The 23,737-nt window shown below is 46.0% G+C and overlaps 1 protein-coding gene across 1 annotated transcript; it reads right to left on the minus strand.

Moving 5' to 3' along the window:
* Positions 1-11,206: 11,206 nt before the first annotated feature.
* Positions 11,207-16,736, minus strand: LOC129632413 (F-box only protein 27-like). The gene is made up of 6 exons (XM_055554033.1): positions 16,686-16,736; positions 16,083-16,472; positions 15,821-15,929; positions 15,640-15,735; positions 12,100-12,229; positions 11,207-11,352 (listed from the first exon to the last, which is right to left on the minus strand). The coding sequence occupies exons 1-6, from the start codon at positions 16,690-16,692 to the stop codon at positions 11,209-11,211; spliced, it is 876 nt and encodes a 291-aa protein (XP_055410008.1). The 5' UTR covers positions 16,693-16,736; the 3' UTR covers positions 11,207-11,208.
* Between the last annotated feature and the right edge of the window lie 7,001 nt (positions 16,737-23,737).

Below are 23,737 nucleotides of genomic sequence, written 5' to 3' on the forward strand. Positions count from 1 at the left end.
GAGATGCCAGGATCCAGAGTCTGTCTGTTATCCCCACCAAAGGTCCTTTGGAGCATCCCTCACCAGGCTGTAAGACCCTTGGTGCTGAACATCTGCTGTTATTCAGTCAGGCGTCTGGGCGGGAGGCCTCATATCCCTTAGCTAATGGAACAGTTCCCATCACCTCTAAGGATCCAGCATCACTATCTTGGAGATCCTCGCACAGGAGAAAACAGGCTCCAGCTGGAACCAAATGCATTTCTATTTGACACCTAAATGAGTGCTGTAACCAGTAATCCAGCCGAACTTCATGGAGCCTCTTACCACCAGTCAGGTTAGCAATCCCCTGAGGTAGGTATGGCTATGTCCCCACTTCACAGCTGTGAAAACTGAGGCCAAGTGACCTGCCCAAGGTCACACAGCTAGTAGGTGACAGAGCTGGGTTTTGAACTTAGCCCGGGGGGCTCAGAAAGTAAAGAATCTACCTGCATCACAGGAGACCTGGGTTTGATCCCTGGGTTGGGAAGATCCCCTGGAGAAGGGAACAGCTACCCACTCCCATATTCTTGCCTGGAGAATTCCATGGACAGAGGAACCTGGTGGGCTGCAATCCATGGGGTCCTAAAGAAGTGGACATGACTGAATGACTAAGGCTTTCACTTTTGGGTGGCTCTAGAATTCTTGCTTTCAACCTCTGTACCAACTGTATGTGATGAAAATAAAATATGAGCTACACATGTAATTTGAAATATCAACAAGTGAAACCATCATAGATTTTTGCTTAGAACTTGCATTCTAAGAGAGAGAGAGATGGTGAAGAGGAGACAGAATAAGCAAATTAGATGCTTTGGGGAAATCTCCTGTCTACCCCTCAACATCATCTTCACAACTGGAGAAAAATGGTTTTATTACAGAATAAGCATGAAATCAGACTATGATTCACATGGGCCATGATAAGCAGTGGACATGATATGTGAATGATATGTCATGTGTTGGAAGGTGATCAATGCTACGGGAAATAGTTCAGGGAAGGGAATAGGGGGCCATAGCAGTGTGGGTGTGGAGACCTTGAATTCTGAGAGATGGGGTGACTATTATACAGGACAAATTTATTTTCAATATATACACTGTCAATACAATTTTTCATATTGAGGTTTTCCATCACGTCCCAAAGTGGAAGAGTGGAAGGAGCAAGCAACTCCGACAGTTAACTTCTGACCATTCCGGTTTCATCTCTACTCCCACCCACTTGCTACTCCAGACAATTTGAAGCAAGTCTTTGAAACCACACCCTTCTATCCAGCGAAATACATTACTTTTTAATGTAATGTTTAAACTGTGGGAATCTGTTTGGTAATGAGATTATGAAAATTGATTATCACCCAATCATGAGTTCGAAAGGTGGTTTTAAAAAAGGTTTAAAGTCCCTGGTGTGCCAGTGGTTAAGAATCTGCCTTGCAATGCAAAGGACACGGGTTTGATCACTGGTCCAGGAAGATTCCACATGCTGTGGAGCAACAAAACCTGTATGCCACAACTACAGAGCCCAAGGGGTACTGAAGCTACAGAGCCCAAGGGGTACTGAAGCTCGCGGGCCTAGAGTCCATACTCTGCAACATGAGAAGCGACTACAGTGAGAAGCCTGAGAACCTCAACAAAGAGTACCCCTGCTCGCCGCAACTAGAAAAAGAAAGAAAGAAACAGAAGTCACTCAGTTGTGTCCGACTCTTTGCAACCCCATGGACTGTAGCTGAACAGGCTCCTCCATCCATGGGATTTTCCAGACAAGAATACTGAAGTGGGTTGCCATTTCCTTTTCCAGCTGCAACTAGAGATAAATCTAAAAAAAAAAGTTTTAAAACTTCAAGTAGTATAACAGGGCAGAAACTGACCAGCCAGATTCCATTCTTCAATTTCCTCCTCAGACACAATCTCTGTTAATTCCTGGAATTACACTCCATGCTGTACTCCAGTTAAAAAAAAAATATGATTGGATTGCAAGGGCATACTGCCCAAATGATTGGAGCATAATGGCTCTCAGGAGTCAAGGGGGTACGAAGACCACAGGAATATTTGGGGAAAGTTATGGGTGCATTTGGGCTTCCCAGGTGGCTCAGTGCTAAAGAATCTGCCTGAGATGCAGGAGACATAAGAGATACGGATTCCATCCCTGGGTAAGGAAGATCCCCTGAAGGAGAAAATGGTGACCCACTCCAGTATTCTTGCCTGGAAATGCCATGGACAGAGGAGCCTGGCAGGCTACAGTCCATGGGATCGCAAAGAGTTGGACACAATTGAGTGACTTCACTTTCCTAGAGTAATGAAAATAAAAACAAAAATAAATGGGGCTTAATTATTCTTAGAACCTTTTGCATAAGTAAAGAAAACCACAAACAAGAGCAAAAGACAGCCCTCAAAATGGGATAAAATATTTGCAAATGAAGCAACGGACAAGGGATTAGTCTCCAAAATATACAAACAGCTCCTGCAGCTTAATTAAAAAAAAAAAAGAATGCAATAAAAAAACGGGTGTGAGACTAAATAGACATTTCTCCAAAGAAGACATACAGATGGCCAAAAGGTATGCAAATCTTTTGGTCAGCCATGTGCCCGTGTGCATAGGGTGTAGGTGGAGCAGGCACTGGAAGGGCAAAGTGTGTACAGAGAGCAAGAGAACAGCCATCTTTAGTGACCTGACCATACAGTCTTACTGGGAGCAAGCCCAGGTATCATTTGCATTTGTATTATTTGCATATTGTATAGCACAGGGAACTCCACTCAGTTCTTTGGTGACCTAAGTGCAAAGGAAATCCCCCAAAGAGGGGATACATGTATATGTATAGCTGATTTACTTTGCTGTACAGCAGAAACTAACCCAGCTATATTTAAGCCAATTATATTATTGTTGTAGTGAAGTGAAAGCAAAAGTCACTCAGTCGTGTCCAACTCTTTGCAACCCCATGGACTGTATAGTCCCTGGAATTCTCCAGGCCAGAATACTGGAGTGGGTAGCCTTTCCCTTCTCCAGAGGATCTTCCCAACCCAGGGATCGAACCCAGGTCTCCTGCATTGCAGGCCGATGCTTTACCAGCTGAGCCACAAGGTTGTAAAGTGACTATAATAAAAAAGTAACAATAATTTTTAAAAAATAGACACTGAGAAATCCAGGAATGCAATTACTCTGTCAATTGGAAGAATGTCCTTGAGTTTGTTGGTACTTTGCTAGTTATTATGCTCCAATTCAGAAAACCACAAAATCTCATGTAGGCAGTGCCAGCTCTGGGTCTCATGGAGCCTTAGGCATCCACAGAGAAGTCTGAACACCCTGGGGATTTTTCACATGCCCTGGGAAGGTTTTAAAATCCAGGCTCTGAATCAGATCTGTTTCTGTAACAAATCCCCAAACGATGCTGATGACTGCCCTCCACACTTTGAGTAACTAAATCTTTTTGGGCTACCCCTCACAGGCCTACAAGGCCTGTGCTTTCCCAGCCTCAAGACCAAAGAAAGAGCCCCGAGTCAGCAACACAGACATAAGTAGTTTAATGGATGGGGAAGCGTACACATCTGAAGCAAGGTCCTGGAGCGACAGCCCACTGTGTGCAGAGTTTGGTGGGCAGAACACGGGGGCAGGATGTGGGGGCTGTCTTTCCTCCCAGGGTGGGGGTCAGGGTTGGGGGGAAGATTGCCTGTTACAGGGGCATTGATGTCAGGTGGGCCAGGGAAACCAGAAGGGCAAGTTCCTCACTGCCCCTTTGATAAGAACAATCACTAGATGGGGCCTGGGCAAGTACGGAGGTAGGTCAGCCATGTGCCCGTGTGCATAGGGTATAGGTGGAGCAGGCACTGGTAGGGCAAAGTGTGTACAGAGAGCAAGAGAACAGCCATCTTGAGTGGCCTGACCATACAATCTTACTGGGAGCAAGCCCAAGTATCATTTGCATATTGAAAAACATATTCTTTTTTTGTTTTATTGTATTTATTTATTAATTTTTAATTGGACAATGTTGTGTTAGTTTCTGCCATACAACAACTTGAATCAGCTTGATGCATACATACGTGCTTCCCTGATGGCTCAGATGGTAAAGAATCCATCTGTAATGCAGGAGATCCTTGGGTTAGAAAAATGCCTTGTGGAAGGGAATGGCTACCCAGCTCCAATAATTTGGCCACCTGATGTGAAGAGCCGACTCACTATTAAGACCCTGATGCTGGGAAAGATTGAAGGCAGGCGGAGAAGGGGACGACAGAGGATGAGATGGTTGGACAGCATCATTGACTCAATGGACATGAGTTTGAGCGAACTCCAGGAGATGGTGAAGGACAGGGAAGCCTGGCGTGCTGCAGTCCATGGGGTGGCAAAGAGTCGGACACGATCGAGTGACTGAACAACAAACCCACTCCAGTATTCTTGCCTGGAGAATCCCATGGACAGAGGAGCAGGATGGGCTATAATATACGGGGTTGCAAAGAGTCAGACACGACTGAGTGACTAACACTTATATCCGATACCTTCTGAGCCTCCCCCTAGCCCCAGTTCCATCCCTCTAGGACATAACAGAGCGGGGAGCTAAGCTCCCTGTGCTATTCAGCAACTTCCCACTAGCTATCCGTTTTATACATGGTAGTGTATATATCGGAGAAGGCAATGGCACCCCACTGCAGTACTCTTGCCTGGAAAATCCCATGGATGGAGGAGCCTGGTAGGCTGCAGTCCATGGGGTCGCTAAGAGTCGGACACCACTGAGCGACTTCACTTGCACTTTTCACTTTCATGCATTGGAGAAGGAAATGGCAGCCCACTCCAGTGTTCTTGCCTGGAGAATCCCAGGGACGGGGGAGCCTGGTGGGCTGCTGTCTCTGGGGTCGCACAGAGTCGGACACGACTGAAGTGACTTAGCAGCAGCAGTAGCAGCAGTGTATATATAGGGATATATCAGTGCTATTCTCTCAATTTGTCCCACCCTCTCCTCCCCCTACATGTTCTTTTAATTATGAATTTCTCAGGAATTTCTTGGAGGTCCAACACTTTCCCTGGCAAGCCATGTGGCAAAAAAAAAAAAGGAAAAAAAGAAGAATTTAAATAATTACGAATTTCTCTCCTTTTATTTCACCTTTACCCCGTATACATTATATTTGAGACATTTTATTAACATTAGAAGAATTCTTTGTGGACACAGGTTTCATTATCTAAGTATTTCATTCCAAGATGGTAAAGGCGGGCTTGATACATCATGTGTCTGTGTTAATCGCTCAGTCATGTCTGATTCTTGGGGACCAAATGGACTGTCACCTGCCAGGCTCCTCTGTCCATGGAATTTCCCAAGCAAGAATACTGGAGTGGGTTGCCATTTCCTCCTCTAGGGGATCTTCTTGACCCAGGGATCAAAACCATGGCCCCTAAACTGGCATGTGGATTCTTATCCACTCTGCCACCAGGGAAATCCCTAAGTATTTCATTTCAAGGTGGTAGAGGCTGCATGAGAAATTATTCTCCATAAAAGCAGGAAGGTTGCAGTTGGCTCTGATCCAGCAAAGCCACAAGAATGGACAGGGAAGTGTTGAATGGGCATGCAGGTGCATCTTTGAAGGTGTGTTTGGGAAGTGGGGAGTATGGTGCGGGGGGTGGTGGTGGGGGAGCCCTGCAAGTCTGGTTTGCAGAAGTAGAAAATTCCTGAACCTCAGAGCACTGGGAGGCAGGCTGCACGAATATCCCAAGGTCATTAGAAGTTCCACAAACTTGGTTTTCCTGGCCCTGGTTCACCTATCCTGTTAACAGGAGTAGAGCTGGAAGGTGTTTTGATTCCAGGGAGGAAACCTGACTGGGAATGGGCCTTTTGTGTGGATAGAGGGTAGGAAGGATCTTAGGAGGAAGGAGATAAGTAGTTAATAAAATCTCTCTCAGGAGGGTGGGAGGGATTTGAAGAGAGCCTCACTCCCTTGATTCCCTGGTGTAATATTCCCTGGTGGCTCAGAGGGCAAAGCGTCTGCCTGCAATGCAGGAAACCTGGGTTCAATCCCTGGGTCAGGAAGATCCCCTGGAGAAGGAAATGGCAACCCACTCCAGTACTCTTGCTTGGAAAATCCCATGGACAGAGAAGCCTGGTAGACTACAGTCCATGGGATCCCAAAGAGTCAGACATGACTGAGCGACTTCACTTTCACTTTCACTTTTCACTCCTTAGAGGTAGGGTTGAGTGGGGCAGCCCTGGGTGTTGTGTTCAAGCTCCTTCCTCAAGGTGCTTCAGTCCTGATATGCCCATTCTCCTGGAGTGGGGCTGAGGGATGTGGGATTGGAGATAAGATTTTAGGCAAAACCCTCTCAGCTCCCCACCCAAAAGTCTGTAGTGGGTGTGAAATAAAATTCATATTTATGGCAAGACAAAAAAAATTTAACATAAAAATTCTTCTCTGCCCTCACCTCTCCCAGCACCATGCACTGTGCATCAGCATTATGCATTGACCAAACCTCCTCACCAGCAGGAATACCTGCTCAACCATAAACAGTGCTCTCTTAGCATCAACAAGACAACTCCTTCAAGGATAACATTCCTTCTTGACCTTGTAAAGGGTCACGTGTACAAACACTGGGCACTTCAGACTGGGTCATGTAAACTGTCAATAATACATCATTTAATGTACAGCCTACTGTCTCAAAAAACTTATATATAAACTGTGTCTTGATCACTAACGGACAGAACTGTTCTCAGAACTCTTTGAGATGCTCTTCCTAGGTTATAATCCTCAACTTTGGCTCGAATAAAAATTATCAGTTCTATCTTCAGTCGACTGATTTTTCACTGACATGGGTCAAGAGCAGAAAAGAGCTGCAAAACCTTTTCACTCTGAAGAAGCACTTCCTCCTATTGAGGCTCCACTTGGAAATAAAATAACCAAGACCTTAAGAAAAGTTTGGTGGGAGCCAGTTTCCTAGGTAAAACATAAAACAAAATAAGAAGATTTAAAGATCCAAGATCTATTTGAAGGGGAAACACACCTAGGGAGATTTGAGAAGAGAGTCCTGGGTGGGGCAAGGAGTAGGGCAGCCAGGGAGGGCCTGGAGGAAGAGCTCTGGTATGGAAGGTCTGCAGAGGGGTGGGAGGAGAGATCCAGCCTGAGGAGGAGATGGGCCTGGGGGTGTGGAGGTCCTGCCTCCTTCCAGAGGAATCCACTCCTTGCTTCTCACTGAACTGTCCAGCCAGAATATCCAAAATCACAGGCCATGGGAACATTCCTCAGAAGGGTTCAGGCAGGGCTGCCTGCATCTCAGGTGTACCCTACCCAGCAGCATCACTCACTGGCAACTGCCTATTTAGGAACTGTAAGTAATAGGTGATCCCATATATTGAAAAAGACATGAATAATTCCTTCAGTGTGACATTGGTATTGTGGGTTCTTTAAAAAAAGAGAGAGGAACTTCCCCAGCTGTCAAGGGGTTAAGACTCTGAGCTTCCACTGCAGGGGGTATGGGTTCCATCCCTGGTCAGGAAAGAAGATCCTGTATACTGTGCCCTTCCCTGCCCCTCCAGAAAGGAAGTATATGTTTAAAAAGAATAATAAAAATACTCTTTTCTCTACATACGTTTGTATTTAGAATTCTCTATTAAAAAATTAAGTGAAGTGAAGGTGCTCAGTTGTGTTTGACTCTTTGCAATCCCATGGACTGTAGCCCTCCAGGCTCCTCCGGCCATGGGATTTTCCAGGCAAGAATACTGGAGTGGGTTGCCATTTCTTCCTCCAGGGGATCTTCCTGACCCAGGGATCAAATCTAGATCTCCCACATTGTAGGCAGACTCTTTACTATCTAAGCCACCAGGGAATCCCATAACAAAATAAGTAAAATAAGTAACCCTTTTTTAAAAACTTTATTTTGTATTGGGGTGTAGCTGATTAACAATGTTGTGATAATTTCAAGTGAACATCGAAGGGACTCAACCACACATATACTCCATCCATTCTCCCCGCAATTCCCCTTCCATCCAGCTGTCACATAACACTGAGCAGAGTTTCATGTGCTATATGGAACTTGTTGGCTATCCATTTTAAATGGATATAAATATACATGTAAATATTAAGAATGGTCATCTATGGATGCTTTACATTATTTTTATTGCCATTTATATATTTTTTATGGGCTTCCCTGGTGGCTCAGAGGGTAAAATGTCTGCCTGCAATTCGGGAGACCTGGGTTCAATACCTGGGTGGGGAAGATCCCCTAGAGAAGGAGTGGCAACCCACTCCAGTATTCTTGCCTAAAGAATCCCATAGATGGAGGAGCCTGGCTACAGTCCACAGGGTCGCAAAGAGTTGGACACGACTGAGCGACTTCAGTTTCCTTTAGTTTTTATATATTCTATTTATTTCAAATTGTTTATTGTTATCATTAGTCTTTTTTTTATTGAAGTAGAGTTAATTTTTGGGTTTCCCTGGTGGTGCAATGGTAAAGAATCCACCTGACGATGCAGGAGATGCAAGAGACACGGGTTCAAACTCTGGGTCAGGAAGATCCCCTGGAGGAGGAAATGGCAACCCACTCCAGTATTCTTGCCTGAAAATGCCCCATGGACAGGGAGCCTCTTGTGTCAATGTCTACTGTACAGCAAAGTAAGTCAGCCACACACACACGTATATAGTTTTTAAAATTTTTTGTTAGTTTGTCTTAAATAAATCTAAACAATAAACACAAAAGAATAATCATATATTTAAGAATAATACAAGATTCCAATGACTTCTAGGAGAAAAATTCAATTTTATAGAATAATCCAACAGCTAATCATGATCATCATTAAAAAAAAGCAATGACTTTGGGCTACTTGGTCCCTGGGAAGATAAAGAAGTCCCAGCCCAAGAGAAGTAAGCAACATATAAGGACAAAATTAAACACACTTAAATGGAAAGATACTTTGGCATGCACAGTAATGACCATACAGGAGGGACAGACAGGAACTGTAGAAAATAAATAAAAAACTGGCAACTATTTCTGCGGTGAAAATTTTCCAAAGGCAATTTCAGGGTGAACCATGTTTCACAAATGGTTAGAACTCTACTGAGAAATGAGAGCTTTCAAGCCGGCCAAGTGGCATTTTAGAAGCTATGGCTCCTTACCACTGCATCCTGGTTAATGGTGTGCCACGTTTAATGTGACCACAACCCAAGTGAATGCTGGAGGTGAGAATGGCCATGGGGGATGTGTAGCCATCGTGGACTATACTTCATGTGTGCAAATAGATGAGAACACTGAGAACCTCAGAGTCCTCTTCAACACACTAAAGGCCATGATTAATACAAACAATTAGAAGCGGGAGAATGGATACGTGTATATGTATGGCTGAGTCCCTTTGCTGTTCATCTGAAATGAACACAGCATTGTTAATTGGCTACACCCCAAAACAAAATAAAAAGTTTAAAGTTTTTTGGGAAAAAAAAGAATTAGAATCACACACACACACACACAAAACAATTTTGTCAGCAAAGACAATTTCTAAATGTGGTTATTTATGGAAAAGGAAACTGTATTGGAGAATACTTATTTGTGTATAACACTGTATTTCTACACATGAGCATGTAGAAAAGGAGAAATTTAGATAAGCAAAATCAATAACTACAAAAATCACAACTATGTACCTATCACCATTGCAATAACCCTGCAACGCTTTAGTTCTTCTGTATATATCCAGAAGGCAGTCAAGAATACAAGGATATATACGTATTCTATTTTAATGTGGCGTATATACAAATACCTGTATATGAATGCATATATGCACAATGTAGACAGAAGGACTTATTGTTGTTCAGTCCCTAAGTCATGTCCAACTCTTTGTGACCCAATGGACTGCAGCACGCCAGACTGCAGTATATATACATCAAAATTAAATCATATGGTTCTTTTTTCAGGCAATGGTGTCCACCTTTCCCTTCCTGTAAATGCTTGTTTCATATTCCTTCTATCCCAAGTCCTCCAGCTGACCGAAAAATATCCTCCAGAGCTTCACTGTCCAAACCAGTATATCTACTCCAGAACCACATACTACATGTGGTCATGACTCTCAGGTCAGTTTCAACCTGTCACACTTCCCTTTGGATGAAAGTGATGAAACACCATCCCCCTCGGGGTGTGTCCCATCGTCTACTGCAGGTGGGGGGACAGTTCAGGGTGGACACGTCAAAGGCAGCAGCGGCTTCATCTGCTTCCCATCCGGAGACCTGGAGCTCCCTAGGGATCCTGCAGCAGGGAGGGGGCAGCCATGGCCCCTGGACTGGGGTGGGGACAGCCAGATCCTGCTGTTGCACGGTTCTCTCTCACCCTCGTGACCAGAATGTCACAAATGTGGTGTCACTGTGACACGGTGCCCACGTCCACCACCTGCCTAAGCTTCTAACCCTGACTGATCATCTCTAATCCCATGAGTTCCTTAGAGCTTGGGAAATCGGGTTCTGACTCTTCCATTCTCTTGGCTGGAGAATGCCTTCTACAGTTGTTTTCTTCTATACAGTTTTCTCTCAACTGCAACAACGCCTTACTCTGAACTGAGTAGTCATCAAGCTGTTAACACTGTATTTCTATTCAGCTTTGGCAAGATTTTATTACCTATGATCAACAGATATCTTCCTGATTTACTCTCTCCATATTTAAAAAGGATTTCAAAGTAACAAAATAATTTTATACACTATACAACTCAGAGCAGTTGTATATAGGGGATCAATTCATTGCTTACAGGGTAGGCAGAACCCTCTGCCTCCAAACATTTTTTGAGCTTTACTTTCAGCTCTTGAGTCTTGGTCCCAGGTTTGAAATTACAGTTTAGGGGCTGGAATTACTCAGCCACAAGGACTGAGCTTCTAGTTCAGAGGTGAGGAGAGAGCTTCTGGGAAGTGACCAATGAAGCCTCTGCAGCAGGAACAGAAGGGCAGAGGGTACAGGGGCAGAACCAGAGGGGCCTGGCATGTGGAGGGGGGGCGAGGAGCCCTCTCACCATCTCCCTGTGTTCACCCGTGTGTCTCCACTCCATAGAACAGGGGCTGCATTAAAGCCGCAGCAGCTGGTAGACCTGATGCAAATACGTTCTTCTCATAGCTTCTCGTAGAATTGAAAGACAGGGCCCAGTAGAACCCTTGATTGGACCCAGGAGATCCCAGGATGGCAGGAACTACAAGCCCTTGATTATTGAGGTGGCCCAGCCAACGGTGCTGGAAGGCATGGTCAGGTTCTTTAACAAGGACAGTCCTCTACTAGGGTTGACAGACCCGTACAATCACACTGGCCTTGGGCACGATGATTCCATAGTCCTCAGGCAGGAACCCCATGTCCCAAATCCAGTGTTCCAGAGACACAAAGCGGACGCCCTTCTTGAGGCTGGAGAACACGTGGTTGGTCTGTAGGCAAAAAAAGAGGTTAAATCCCACTGTGCCATGGCCTTCCCCTCAAAAGCTGAGTTGGGGCCTTCTGGCAGGTGGTATTTTCCCTAGATGGCTGCAATGTCTCCACTTACACATGTCCTTCTAGAATCATGCCACTTGTCACTCAGGGGTGGAGTCTAATTCCCACCCCTTGAATCTGGGAGGGTTTCACTGTAACCAGTGGTGGGAGTGATGCTGTGTGACTTTCACCAAGTGACTTCCATTGTGGGGTCACAGAGGCAGTGTAGCTTCTGCTGGTTTCTCCAGAAGCCTCATGGTGGAGCCCTGAGCCACCAGGAAGCAGCTGCCTGCCCCAAAGCTGCCATGCTGTGAGGAAGCCCCAACTAGAGCAAACAGGGAGATTCTAAGGCCAAGCTCTGAGACTAAACCAAGAGCTGCTTGGCCAGCCACCCGCTGCTGTGTACACACTCACAGCCCACCCTGCCCTTTAGCTCCAGCCAGTGTCTGAAATGGAACTTCATGAGAGACTGGAGTCAGAAACTCTCACCAGAGCCCTCCTCATAGAAATCATGAGAGGAGATAAAATGAGTGCTGTTGATATTAAACCACTAATATTAAACCACTAGTGAAAGTCACTCAGCATCACTCCCACCACTGGTTACAGTGAAACCCTCCCAGATTCAAATTTGGGGGACATTTATTTTTTAGCAATAAATCATCATAAGCCATACCATTCTTTCTCTTTGCCCCTGTGAGACTCACCTTAAAAGGGATACTGGTTGTACCTTGATGGATTGGCCTAGGAGACAAATGATGTAGCTTGGCCTGCTTGGCATCTAGAAGTTGGACAATTAGCTCATACAGACAGACCGAGGCTTCTTGGTCTGCCCACCTGTGGGAGAAGGAAAATCTTGAAGGTTGAACTTGCCACCCCACCTCTTTGGGCATCTGCCTCCTCTACCTGAATGGCTTTCCCATGTCTAAAAATCCAAAATGGTGCTATGGTCCCCAGGACTAGCAGCATCAGGGTCACATGGGAGCTTGGCCCCTCTGCTTCCCCAAGGAATCCATCTGCCCTAAACACCCTCTCCAGTGGTCCACATGCACATTCATTTCAGAAGTAATGACCTAGAGCCACGATCTTCAAGGTACCTCCTACCCTATTATTTCTCTTTCTATGTTTTGCTGGTGGCAAAAGATGTCATTTCAAATGCATTCAATGGTGATGTTTAAGATACAATTTTCTTAGTCACTTAGAAGGATCCAAGGGAATGTAAGCAAATTGGTAATGGGACATCAAGTAACATTCAAAGACACAACACCCAATGTCCGCTACTGGTAAATGGATAGATTGAGTGGGGGTGTAGCTCGGTGGTAGAACACATGTTTGGCTTGCACAAGGCCCCTGGTTCAAACCCCAGCACCTCCATTTAGGAGTTTCTCCTTACTAGAAGCCACTGGAGAAGAGAATTAATTATTGGACTTCCCAGGTGGCTGTAGTGGTAAAGAACCCTGGGTTGGGAGATATCCCTGGAGGAGGAAATGGCAACCCACTCCAGTATTCTTGCCTGGAAATCCCATGGACAGGGGAGCCTGGCAGGCTACAGTCCATGGGGTCGCAAAGACACAACTCAGACGCCTGAGCACCTATGCACACATGGTATATTCACACAGTTATGAAGCCATGAAGGCAGACTGCAGCTACATACAGTTATGGGTGAATTTGCAAACATGTGGTTGAAAGAAGCCAGATACACACTATATACAGTATAACTCCATATATATACATAGCACCAAAATGGACAAAACTGACCTATGGTAACAGAATTCAAGATGGTGCTACCGCTGGATTGGAAGTGATGGGAATGGGACATGAGGGATACTGAGGGTGCTGTTTGCTGGCAACAGTCTGTTTTTTTCTTTTAACCTTCTGTTCTTGATTTAAGTGAATATGCTCACTTTGTAATAATTCATTGACTTGCACACACAAGATATGTACATTTTTTGGTGCCAAAAATACAAAGTTAAAAACAAGATTAATTTGAGATATATATATATATATATATATATATATATATATATATACACACATACACACACATATATATATATACACAAAGTAGTAACTTCCTTCACAGAGGTATCATATCACTTCTTAGGTGTAAATGTACATGCCACTTCTTCCAGATTTTATCCTTATATAATAATAATATATGTTTATGTTCTTGTGACTTACCTTTCATACTGCTCTGTGCCAACAACGTGCACACAAAGAATATAAGTAGAAATTTAAAATTTCCTAAGTGCTAAACCTTTTTCTTTTTGGCTGAACTGTTACTTACAAGTGGCTGCCAGACGTTGCTGCAAATTGGAATCATATGGATTCCAAAAAATATATTGTGTAGAAAGGAATTTCGCCCTGTTCAAAGCTATGGTCATTGCCGTCTGACACTGAGAGGTAATCTCTGGATCCTTGCAATTTTATGTCTGATAGGAGTATCTCTATCTGGGATAAGCCTGCCAATATGGTTTGGTGGAGGCTAGCCACAAGCACACAGATAGACTACAATAGGGGCTAGCCACTCCAGGAAAACCAGCAATATGACTAAGGATGCCTCGTGTAGTATCAGTTGATTTGGAGGCTGATATTAAACATTGATAAAAACCTCTATATACAATGAAATATTACTCAGCCATTAAAAAGAATGAAATAATGTCATTTGTCACGGATGAACCTAGAGTTTGTCATAATGAGTGAAGTCAGACAGAGAAGGAGAAATATCATATGACATCCGTTATATGTGGAATCTAAAAAGAAAATGATACAAACGAACTTACAAAACAGAAACAGTCACAGACTTAGAGAACGAACTGATGGTGGCCAGGGGTGGGAAAGGATGGAGGGAAGGGATAGTTAGGGAGTTTGAGATGGACATGTACACACAGCTATATTTAAAATGGATCCCCATAAGGAACTACTGTACGGCACATGGAATTCTGTTCAATGTTGTGTGGCAGCCTGGATGGGAGGGAAGTCTGGGGGAGAATGGATATATGTATGTGTATAGCTGAGTCCCTTTGCTGTTCACCTGAAACTATCAGAATATTGTTAATCGGCTAAGTGTGTGTACTCACTCAGTTGTGTCCGACTTTTTGTGACCCCCATGGAAAGTAGCCCACCAGGCTCTTCTGTCCATGGAATTTCTCAGGCAAGAATGCTGGAGTGGGGTGCAACTTCCTATTCCAAGGGATCTTCCCAACCCAGGGATTGAACCCAAGTCTCTTGTGTCTCCTGCATTGGCAGGTGGATTCTTTACCACTTGCACAAATTATGAACTTAAATAAAGAATTTTATTGTAAATATATTTCTGAAAGAGATGAGTTTTCAGAGAGGGGAAGTTTATGGTGTTTTGACTGAAAGTGAATGTGGTTAAGACCAAAATTTCAAATTTCAATCTCACTTTGCCTGTTTCCCCAGAGGCCTTTACATCCAGGGACCATACACCTTAGTGAATGACTTTTTCTGTAAAACTGAAGGGCTGAGAGACAGGAAATTGGGAAAGCATAATCATACAATGAATGCCCCCATCATAGATGTAATCTGTAGCTGAGTAATTTGAGAAGAGGGTACATAAAATGGTAGAGGATTTGGAACTTGCCTCCCTTAAAATAATCTGAGTGAGGTATCCCATGGAAGGTCTTTATGGAGCATGCTGGTTTCAAGACCATCAAACAGAGCACAAGCTCTGGAGTCAGACAAATATGAGCCTAATGCCAGGTCCCGCCAAGCCCCGGCTGTGCCACCTGAACAAGTGACCTCACCTCTCTGAAATTCTCAATTCGAGGTTTCAAGACACACTTCCCCACAGGATCAAGGATCATGAAGGCTGCTGAAACAGGTCACACTTCAAAGCACTGGCTCTGTGGCTGACATAGAACCCTGCCTTATGAAGACAGGGAAACGTAGGCACGCTGTGACTTGCCCAAGGCCACAAAGCCGGGAAGCCAGGGTCTGCGTGTGGGAAGTCTGACTCCAGAATCTGACCTCTTAGCCAACTCTATCTTGCCTCCTCCTAAACCAAGTCCTTTGCACAGGATCCAACCTGGCATCTTCCCATTCAGGTCCGTTTGGGGGTCAGGAGAGGGTTCAGGGAGTGGATACTGCTAAGTAGTAAAGCTCTGATGGTGGTGAAGTCATTTCCCTTCCTGCTTTATCTAAGGGGTTGTTGGGAGGCCTACACGCCTTGTCACCCATGCCAAGGTCAGCCCTGTTTTTAAAGCTGTGTTTGCCATCACACTCACCAGGCAGAGACACAAATCTCAATCTTTCCACTATCCAGGAGTTCCGGCCACAGACCCTCCTTTTCCAGGTCTAACACTTGCTTCTTGTAGCACCACCTGGGAGAAAGGAGGAAGGGTTAGTAAGAACCAGGCAAGAACTCACCACCACCCACCCCAGCCCCTAGGGAAGAGGGTCGTCCACCTGTAGAAAGGCTGGAAAGAGTCCTCGGGAACTAGCCTGCGGTCTTCCTCCCAGCTTTCCTCCTCTCTCCAGCTTGTACAGTTGATTGTCCTCCAAGGCAGGAAGGCGTCTGTTAAATGAAAAAATGTTTGTGCCCAAGTTCCTGGCCTGCCCACCAGCCCACGGATAAGCCCCAGGGGTTTCCTTGAGCCTCTCCTCTCTGCCCCGCACCTCCAAACCATCCCATGGGCACTCTTGAGACCTCTTTTCCTAGGCTCCCCACCTATGCCATGGAGGTTCGGGTAGAGATTGCGTCCTAAGGGTCTGCGCTCGCAGAAGCGGCCCAGGAGGCAGGGCCTGGGGTCGTCGTCGTCGTCTGGGGGCAGGCAGGTTCGGAAGACGGGCCACAGCTTAGCGTGGCTGTAGGGTAGGATGCTCAGCCACACGGCCCGGGTGTCCACCAGGTAGCGCCAGTACCAGCACACGTGGCGGCATTGCCCGAGCAGCATGCTTGTGGGCAGGTAGCTCAGCACTTCCAGGAGCATCTCGATGGGCAGTTGGCTTAAGCCGGGCGCCTCCCTGGGTTCGGGGTCCGAAGCGGGAACACAGGCGGGCAGGCCCTGGGAGGCTGAGGCCCCCGTGGTCTCCTCGCCAGGCCCTGCGGCTGCAGCTGCTGGAGAGCCAGGGTCCAGACATCAGGGACTTGGAGCCTCCGCAGGCCACGCCCCTGCCGCCCGCACCCAAAGGCTGTCGCCCCCACACCCCAGCAGCTACCTCTTCCAGTCCTCAGACTCCCAGCCCGTCCTTGTCAGCAGACCACCGCAGCCGCTCTCCGCCCCGCATCCCAGCGCCCACAGCCAACCCTGCTCTGCACCCCGAGTCTCACCCTGCATCTCAGCCAGTGCTCCTCACGAGTGGGCCTTCACCTTGCCTCACCTGTTCCCACCGCCACCTCAGCCCTTTTTATTCGCCCGCCCCTCCCTTAATATCCCTCCCTTAATATCCAGTATCAGACCCCCGCCCAACCCCTCCTCCCCTCCCACTCCTCCCCTCCACCCCGCCCTGGCTCCATTCTCCCAATGACTAGCCATTTCTGCCTTCTTCTCCCTTCTCCCTATCTCTTCCTCCCAGGCTTGCTTGACATGCCCTCCCAGCCCTGTCTCCAGGCTCTGTTCTCCAAACTTCCCTTCCTTCAGACTCTGTTCATACCTGCAGGGTAATTAAGGGACCAAATCGCAGAAGCCACAGTGGAGGGAGGAGCAGGAGATGCCAGGATCCAGAGTCTGTTATCCCCTCCATTGGTCCTTTGGAGCATCCCTCACCAGGCAGTAAGGCCCTTGGTGCTGAACATCTGCTGTTATTCAGTCAGGCATCTGAGTGGGAGGCTTCATATCCCTTAGCTTCTAGAACAATTCCTATCACCTTTAAGGGACTGGCATCATTATCTTTTTTCCAATTTTTGGCCATACCAGGTAGCACGTGGGATCTTAGTTCCCTGACCAGGGATGGAACCCACATCCCTGCTGTGGAAGCGCGGAGTCTTAACTACTGGACCACCAGAGAAGTCCCCAGCGCCACTAACAAGAGCTAAAACAGGCTCCAGTAGGAATCAAATGCATTTCTATTTGACTTCCTAAATGAGTGCTGTAACCAGTAATAATCCAGCCAGCGGTCATGGACCCTTTTACTACCAGTCAGGTTAGCAACCTGGGGTAGGTGTGGCTATGTCTCTACTTCAAAGATAAGAAAACAGGCTAAGTGACCTGCCCAAGGTCACATAGATAGTAGGTGACAGAGCTAGTATTTGAACCTAGCCAGGGTGGCTCTAGATTTCTTGCTTTTAACTTCTGTACCAACTTCGTCCAAAAATAAATAAATAAATAAAATGCGAGCTCTGTGCTTTTCAAATCAGCTGGTAAAATTGGACAGGGAACTTACCTTCTAGGAGAAGAGACATGGTGAACAGGACAGTGTAAGCAAATTAGATGCTTTGGGAAAATCATTAAAAAAAGAATCTGCCAATCCCCCAACATTGTCTTCACAATTGTAGGAAAGACTCCATTTTATTATGGAATAAGCATAAGATGCACTGTGATTCACTGGGCCGTGATGAGCAGTAGATGTGACGTGTCAATGACGTCGCATGTTGGAAGGTGATCAGTGCTATGCGAAATAGAGCAAGGAAGGGGAAAAGGGGTCATAGCAATCTGGGTGGGAGACCCTGAATTCTAAGAGATGGGGTGCCTATTATATGGGAAAAAACTTCTTTTCAATATATACACTGTCAAAAAATTTTTTGCTATTGAGGTTTTCAAACATGTCCCAAAGTGGAAGAAGAATGGAAGAAGCAGTCAACCCCAGCAGTTAACTCCTGACCAATTTGCTTTCATCTCTATTCCCACCCACTGGCTCCCCCAGGCAATTTGAAGCAAATCTTAGAAATCACAGTCCATAGCAATACACTGTATTTAAAATTTTTTTTATTTATTAATTTTTGTGGTTCAGTGCGATGCACAAGGGATCTTAATTCCCTGACCAGAGTTTAAACTTGCACCCCTGCAATGGAAGGTGGACTCTTAATCACTGGACCACCAGTGAAGTCCCAGCAATACATCACTTTTTAATGTAATGTAAAAGCTGGGGGAATCTTATTTGGTAATGAGATTATGAAAACTGATTGTAATCCAATTATGAGTCCAAAAATATGGCTTTAGAAAAATGTTTAAAAACTTCAAGTAGGATAAAAGGCCAGAATCTGACAAGTCATTTTCATTCTTCAATTTCCTCCTCCAGAGACAATCTCTATTAATTCCTGTAATTACACCCCATGCTGTACTCTGATTAAAAAGAAAAACAAATATAATTGGGCTCCAAAAGAGCCTACTGCCTGGAAGCTAATGATTAGAGAGTAATGGCTCCTAGGAGACAAGGCTGTACAAAACAACCCACTGGTCTCTTGGGAAAGTTATAGGTGTATTTTGATATCACAGTAATAGGAGTGTCATTGAGTAGCCAGGCACAGGACAGAGCCCGCCCCCCCCGCCCAGGGGAGAGCCATCCTGGATTCCTCCTGCTTTAAGTCAGTGTCCTGGGTGTTTTCTTGCAGGAGGAAAGCCTGTTAATCCAAGCCTAGAACCCAATTCATTTTGCATATAAGTGTAAAGAGGGTGAAAGAGGAAAGTGAAAAAGCTGACTTGAAACTTAACATTAAAAAAAAAAAAAAAATCACAGCATCCAGTCCCATCACTTTTTGGCAAATAGAAGGGGAAGAATTGGAACCAGTGACAGGTTTTATTTTCTTGGGCTCCAAAATGACTGCGAGAGGTGACTGCAGCCAAGAAATTAAAAGAAGCTTGCTCCTTGGGAGGAAAGCTATGACAAACCTAGACAGCGTATTAAAAAGCAGAGACATCACTTTGCCGACAAAGGTCCAAGCCATGGTTTTCCCAGTAGGGATGTATGGACAAAAGAGTTGGATCATAAAGAAGACTCGGTACTGAAGAACTGATGCTTTTGAATTGTGGTGCTGAAGAAGACTCTTGAGAATCTCTTGGACTGCAAGGAAATCAAGCCAGTCAATCCTAAAGGAAATCTGTGCAGAATATTCGTTGGAAGGACTGATGTTGAAGCTGAAGCTCCAATATTTTGGCCACCTGATGTAAAGTCCTGATTCATTTGAAAAGGCCCTGAAGCTAGAAAAGATTGAAGACAAAAGGAGAAGGGGGCGGCAAAGGATAAGACAGTTGGATAGCATCACAAACTCAATGGACATGAATTTGAACAAACTCCAGGAGATGATGAAGGACAGAGGAGCTTGGTGTGCTGCAGTCCATGGGGTCACAAAGAGTTGAACATAACTTAGGGACTAAACAACAACAGATGCAATTCTTTTCTTTTCTTTTTAATGAGTCCTAACTTTTTTTTTTTTTTAATGTTTATGTTACTTATTTGGCTGTGTTGGTCTTAGTTGCAGCATGCAGGATCTTTCATTGCAGCACACAGATTTTCTAATTGTATAGCATGGACTTTCTAGTTGTGGTGCAAGGGCTTAGTTGCCCTAAGGCATGTGGGATCCTAGTCCCCCGACCAGGGATCGAACTCAAGTCCCTTGCATTGCAGGGAGAAGTCTTAACCACTGGACTACCAGGGAAGTCCCACAAATGCAATGCTTACTCAGAGAATGCAGAAAACTGTGAGCAGCAGTTTCTCTGGTCTTTTAAAAGGTCATGCTACTGCTGCTGCTAAGTCGCTTCAGTCATGTCCGACTCTGTGTGACCCCATAGACGGAAGCCCACCAGGCTCCCCCGTCCTTGGGATTCTCCAGGCAAGAATACTGGAGTGGGTTGCCATTTCCTTCTCCAATGCATGAAAGTGAAAAGCGAAAGGGAAGTTGCTCAGTTGTGTCCAACTCTTAGCGACCCCATGGACTACAGCCTACCAGGCTCCTCCATCCATGGGGTTTTCCAGGCAAGAGTACTGGAGTGGGGTGCCATTGCCTTCTCTGACTTAAAAGGTCATATTTGGGATTAATAGCATTGGTGTAGGATTCCTCTTCTAACTAGCTCTTTCTTACCCTCTTTAGGCAAGAATCCCTGCATTCCTAGAGTCTTTCAACCTTGACCATGCCTTTGCTTCCATAACCATCCCCCAGTGAAGATAAATGAAGCAAAGTGAGTGGTCTTGGATTTGCCCTACACCGAGTAAGACTTACCTAAGGGAGCATCTTGTCACTCATCTCCTGGAAGGGCTCACAGCGTCTTGACAGCCCCGGGAAGAAACAGCTCTTCCTATTTGCTGACGGTGGAGGAGGTACTGGCCAGTCCTTTCAAAGTCTGATCTCTCTTCCCGACGGCAGGACTTGGAGGACATGAACAATAGTTTCCATGGTAGAAAGAAAGGGGTCTGGGCTTCCCTGGTGGCTCAGTGGTGAAGAATCCGCCTGCCAGGGGACAAGGCACAGGTTCAATCCCTGATCTGGGAAGATCCCAGATGCCTCAGAGCGACTACTGAAACCCATGTGCCGTAGAGCCCGTGCTGAGAAGCCACAGCCATGAGAAGGCCACGCACCTCAACTAGAGCAGCCCCCACTCGCTGCAATTAGAGAAAAGCCTGCATAGCAACAAAGACCCAGCACAGCCCAAAATAAATAAATAAATAAAATATAGGGATCTTCACAGACAGCTGAGAAAGAAGCCCTCCTCTCTGAAGGGCTATAGCCCTTCTGTAAATTCAAATTGACTACATAATTGGCCTCAGTTTTTGAATATTCTGGCAGGCATAATTCACAGAAAGTAGGCTATTTAGATCAGAAGAACCAGAATACATCCTGATATTATGATCTCTGTTTTGACCAGGAAGCATATGGTAGATTTTGGTGATTCTTTGTTTAGATGTGTAAAGGAAAAATCCAGATTTTTCCTTCCTCTGTAGGGAAAAATCCAGTTCTCCCCTGTTGCATTTCTCCTCTGTGTGTGTCCTTTACTTCTCACACACAACCCTTCACTTCTGATACTCTGGTCACCAACCATGTGGAGGTTATCCCCACAAATACTTCTCTGTGCCACCAGCTAGAAGTCTGGGAAGGCTTACGATTTAACTCGATTCTGACTCTATCTGGGGCTTCCTAAGTGTCACTCTCAGTAAAGAACCTGCCTGCTAATGCAGGAGACATAAGAGACCGCGGTTCAATCCCTGGGTCTGCAAGATCCCCTGGAGGAGGGCATGGCAGCCCACTCCAGTATTCTTGCCTGGAGAATCCTGTGGACAGAGGAGCCTGGTGGACTACAGTCCATATGGTCGCACAGAGTTGGATGACTGAAGTAACCTAATATGCACGCGTGATACTCTCTACCCAGAGAGAGTGTCAGATCTTGCAAGTTAAGGGTTCAGTCCCAAAAGACTGCCCCTGCCACCCCTCCCCCATGACAAGGCCAGGTTATCAACAGTGCTTCTGACCAACTACCTATAGATCTATAAATCAGAAGTTCCAAAGACTCTCCTTGGGCTCAATTACTTTGCCGGAGTGGCTCACAGAACTCGGGGAACTATATGTACCATTCTGTTAAAAGATTCGATAAAGGATGTAGAGGAACAGCCCATTGAAGAGATGCACATGATGAGGTCCAAGAGGGTCCTGAGGGCAGGAGCTTCTGTCCTCTTGGAGTTGGGGTACATCACCCTCCCGGGGTACATGTGTTCACCCACTTGGAAGCTCCCCAGTTCAGTTCAGTTCAGTTCAGTCGCTCAGTCATGTCTGACTCTTTGTGACCCCATGAATCGCAGCATGCCAGGCCTCCCTGTCCATCACCAACTCCCAGAGTTCACTCAAACTCAAGTCCATCGAGTCAGTGATGCCATCCAGCCATCTCATCCTCTGTCGTCCCCTTCTCCTCCTGCCCTCAATCCCTCCCAGCATCAGAGTCTTTTCCAATGAGTCAGCTCTTCACATGAGGTGGCCAAAGTATTGGAGTTTCAGCCTTAGCATCAGTCCTTCCAATGAACACCCAGGACCGGTCTCCTTCAGGATGGACTGGTTGAATCTCCTTGCAGTCCAAGGCACTCTCAAGATTCTTCTCCAACACCACAGTTCAAAAGCATCAATTCTTCGGCGCTCAGCTTTCTTCACAGTACAACTCTCACATCCATACATGACCACTGGAAAAACCATAGCCTTGACTAGACGGACCTTTGTTGGCAAAGTAATGTCTTTGCTTTTTAATATGCTGTCTAGGTTGGTCATAACTTTCCTTCCAAGGAGTAAGCGTCTTTTAATTTCATGGCTACAATCACCATCTGCAGTGATTTTAGAGCCGCCCAAAAATAAAGTCTGACACTGTTTCCACTGTTTCCCCATCTATTTCCCATGAAGTGATGGGACCAGATGCCATGATCTTCGTTTTCTGAATGTTGAGCTTTAAGCCAGCTTTACTATTGCCCTCATATGGAGGCTCCCTCGTGCACGCAGAGTCAGCTATTAACTCCATTGTCAGCTGATTCCCCTGTCTGGAGAATGAGGATGATGGGGGCGGAAGGGTGGGGTTTCTAAACATTCTAAGTTTCTAATCGTATCTCGGTCTTTCTGGTGACCAGCGCCACCGCCCCCCACCCCCATTCAGAAGCCCACCCAGAGTCCCATCATTAGAACAAAACATGCTCCTAGTGCTCTTTTTTGAAAATTGTAGTCATTTATTTATTATTTGGTTTCACTGAGTCTTCACTGCTGTGCTGGAGCTTTCTCTAGTTGCTGTGAGCAAAGGCGGGTCTAGCTGCCGTGCGAGGGCTTCTCATCGCGGTGACTTCTCTTGTTGCGGCACACGGGCTCAGTAGTTGTGGTACACCCACTTAGTTGCTCCACAGCATGTGGAATCTTCCCAGACCAGGGATTGAGCCCATGTCCCCTGCTTTGGCAGGCTGATTCTCAACCACTGGACACCAGGGAAGTCGCTCTTTGTGTTCTTATCACTTAGGAAATTACAAAGGTTTCAGGATTTCTGTGCCAAGAACCAGGGGTAGAGACCAATGCATATATTTTCTATCATCTCACAGACTACATGGGATTCTGTTTTAAGCCATAAAATGTAATACTCCTTTATGTGGTTTAAAAAAAAAAAAACAAAAAAACGCCCTGGGTGAAAAGCGGTAAAGACTACCTTTGACCTGGAATGGAGAGGGGGAGCAGGGAGACCACAGGACGGGATGCACAGGTGAAAAACACCTGCGGTGGCCGCACACAAGCTTTGGTGCTGTGGACTGGAGGCCGAAAGGCGGTGAGAGCTGATGCACAGACCCACCTACTAGGCTTCAGCTAAGGGGCAGTGGCGCAGTTCCTGACACATAGTCCTGAACTTGCCCTGCATCCAGGTGAGCGGGCGAGAGGCCTCCCCAGTCAGCATGCCAGCACTGTTCTGGCCGCCGGCCAGGGGGAGCCGGCCCCTTGCC

This window comes from Bubalus kerabau, chromosome 17, assembly GCF_029407905.1.
Source record: "Bubalus kerabau isolate K-KA32 ecotype Philippines breed swamp buffalo chromosome 17, PCC_UOA_SB_1v2, whole genome shotgun sequence".
NCBI lineage: Eukaryota > Metazoa > Chordata > Mammalia > Artiodactyla > Bovidae > Bubalus > Bubalus kerabau.

Bases quoted from the DNA above. Each gene is read 5' to 3' on its own strand.
- LOC129632413 (XM_055554033.1), bottom strand. The intron at 15,930-16,082 runs GTGGGGAGCCTA...TTCATTTAACAG, and splicing joins CCCGAACCTCCATGGCATAG to ACGCCTTCCTGCCTTGGAGG. The intron at 11,353-12,099 runs GTGAGTCTCACA...TTTTGCCTACAG, and splicing joins CAACCAGTATCCCTTTTAAG to ACCAACCACGTGTTCTCCAG.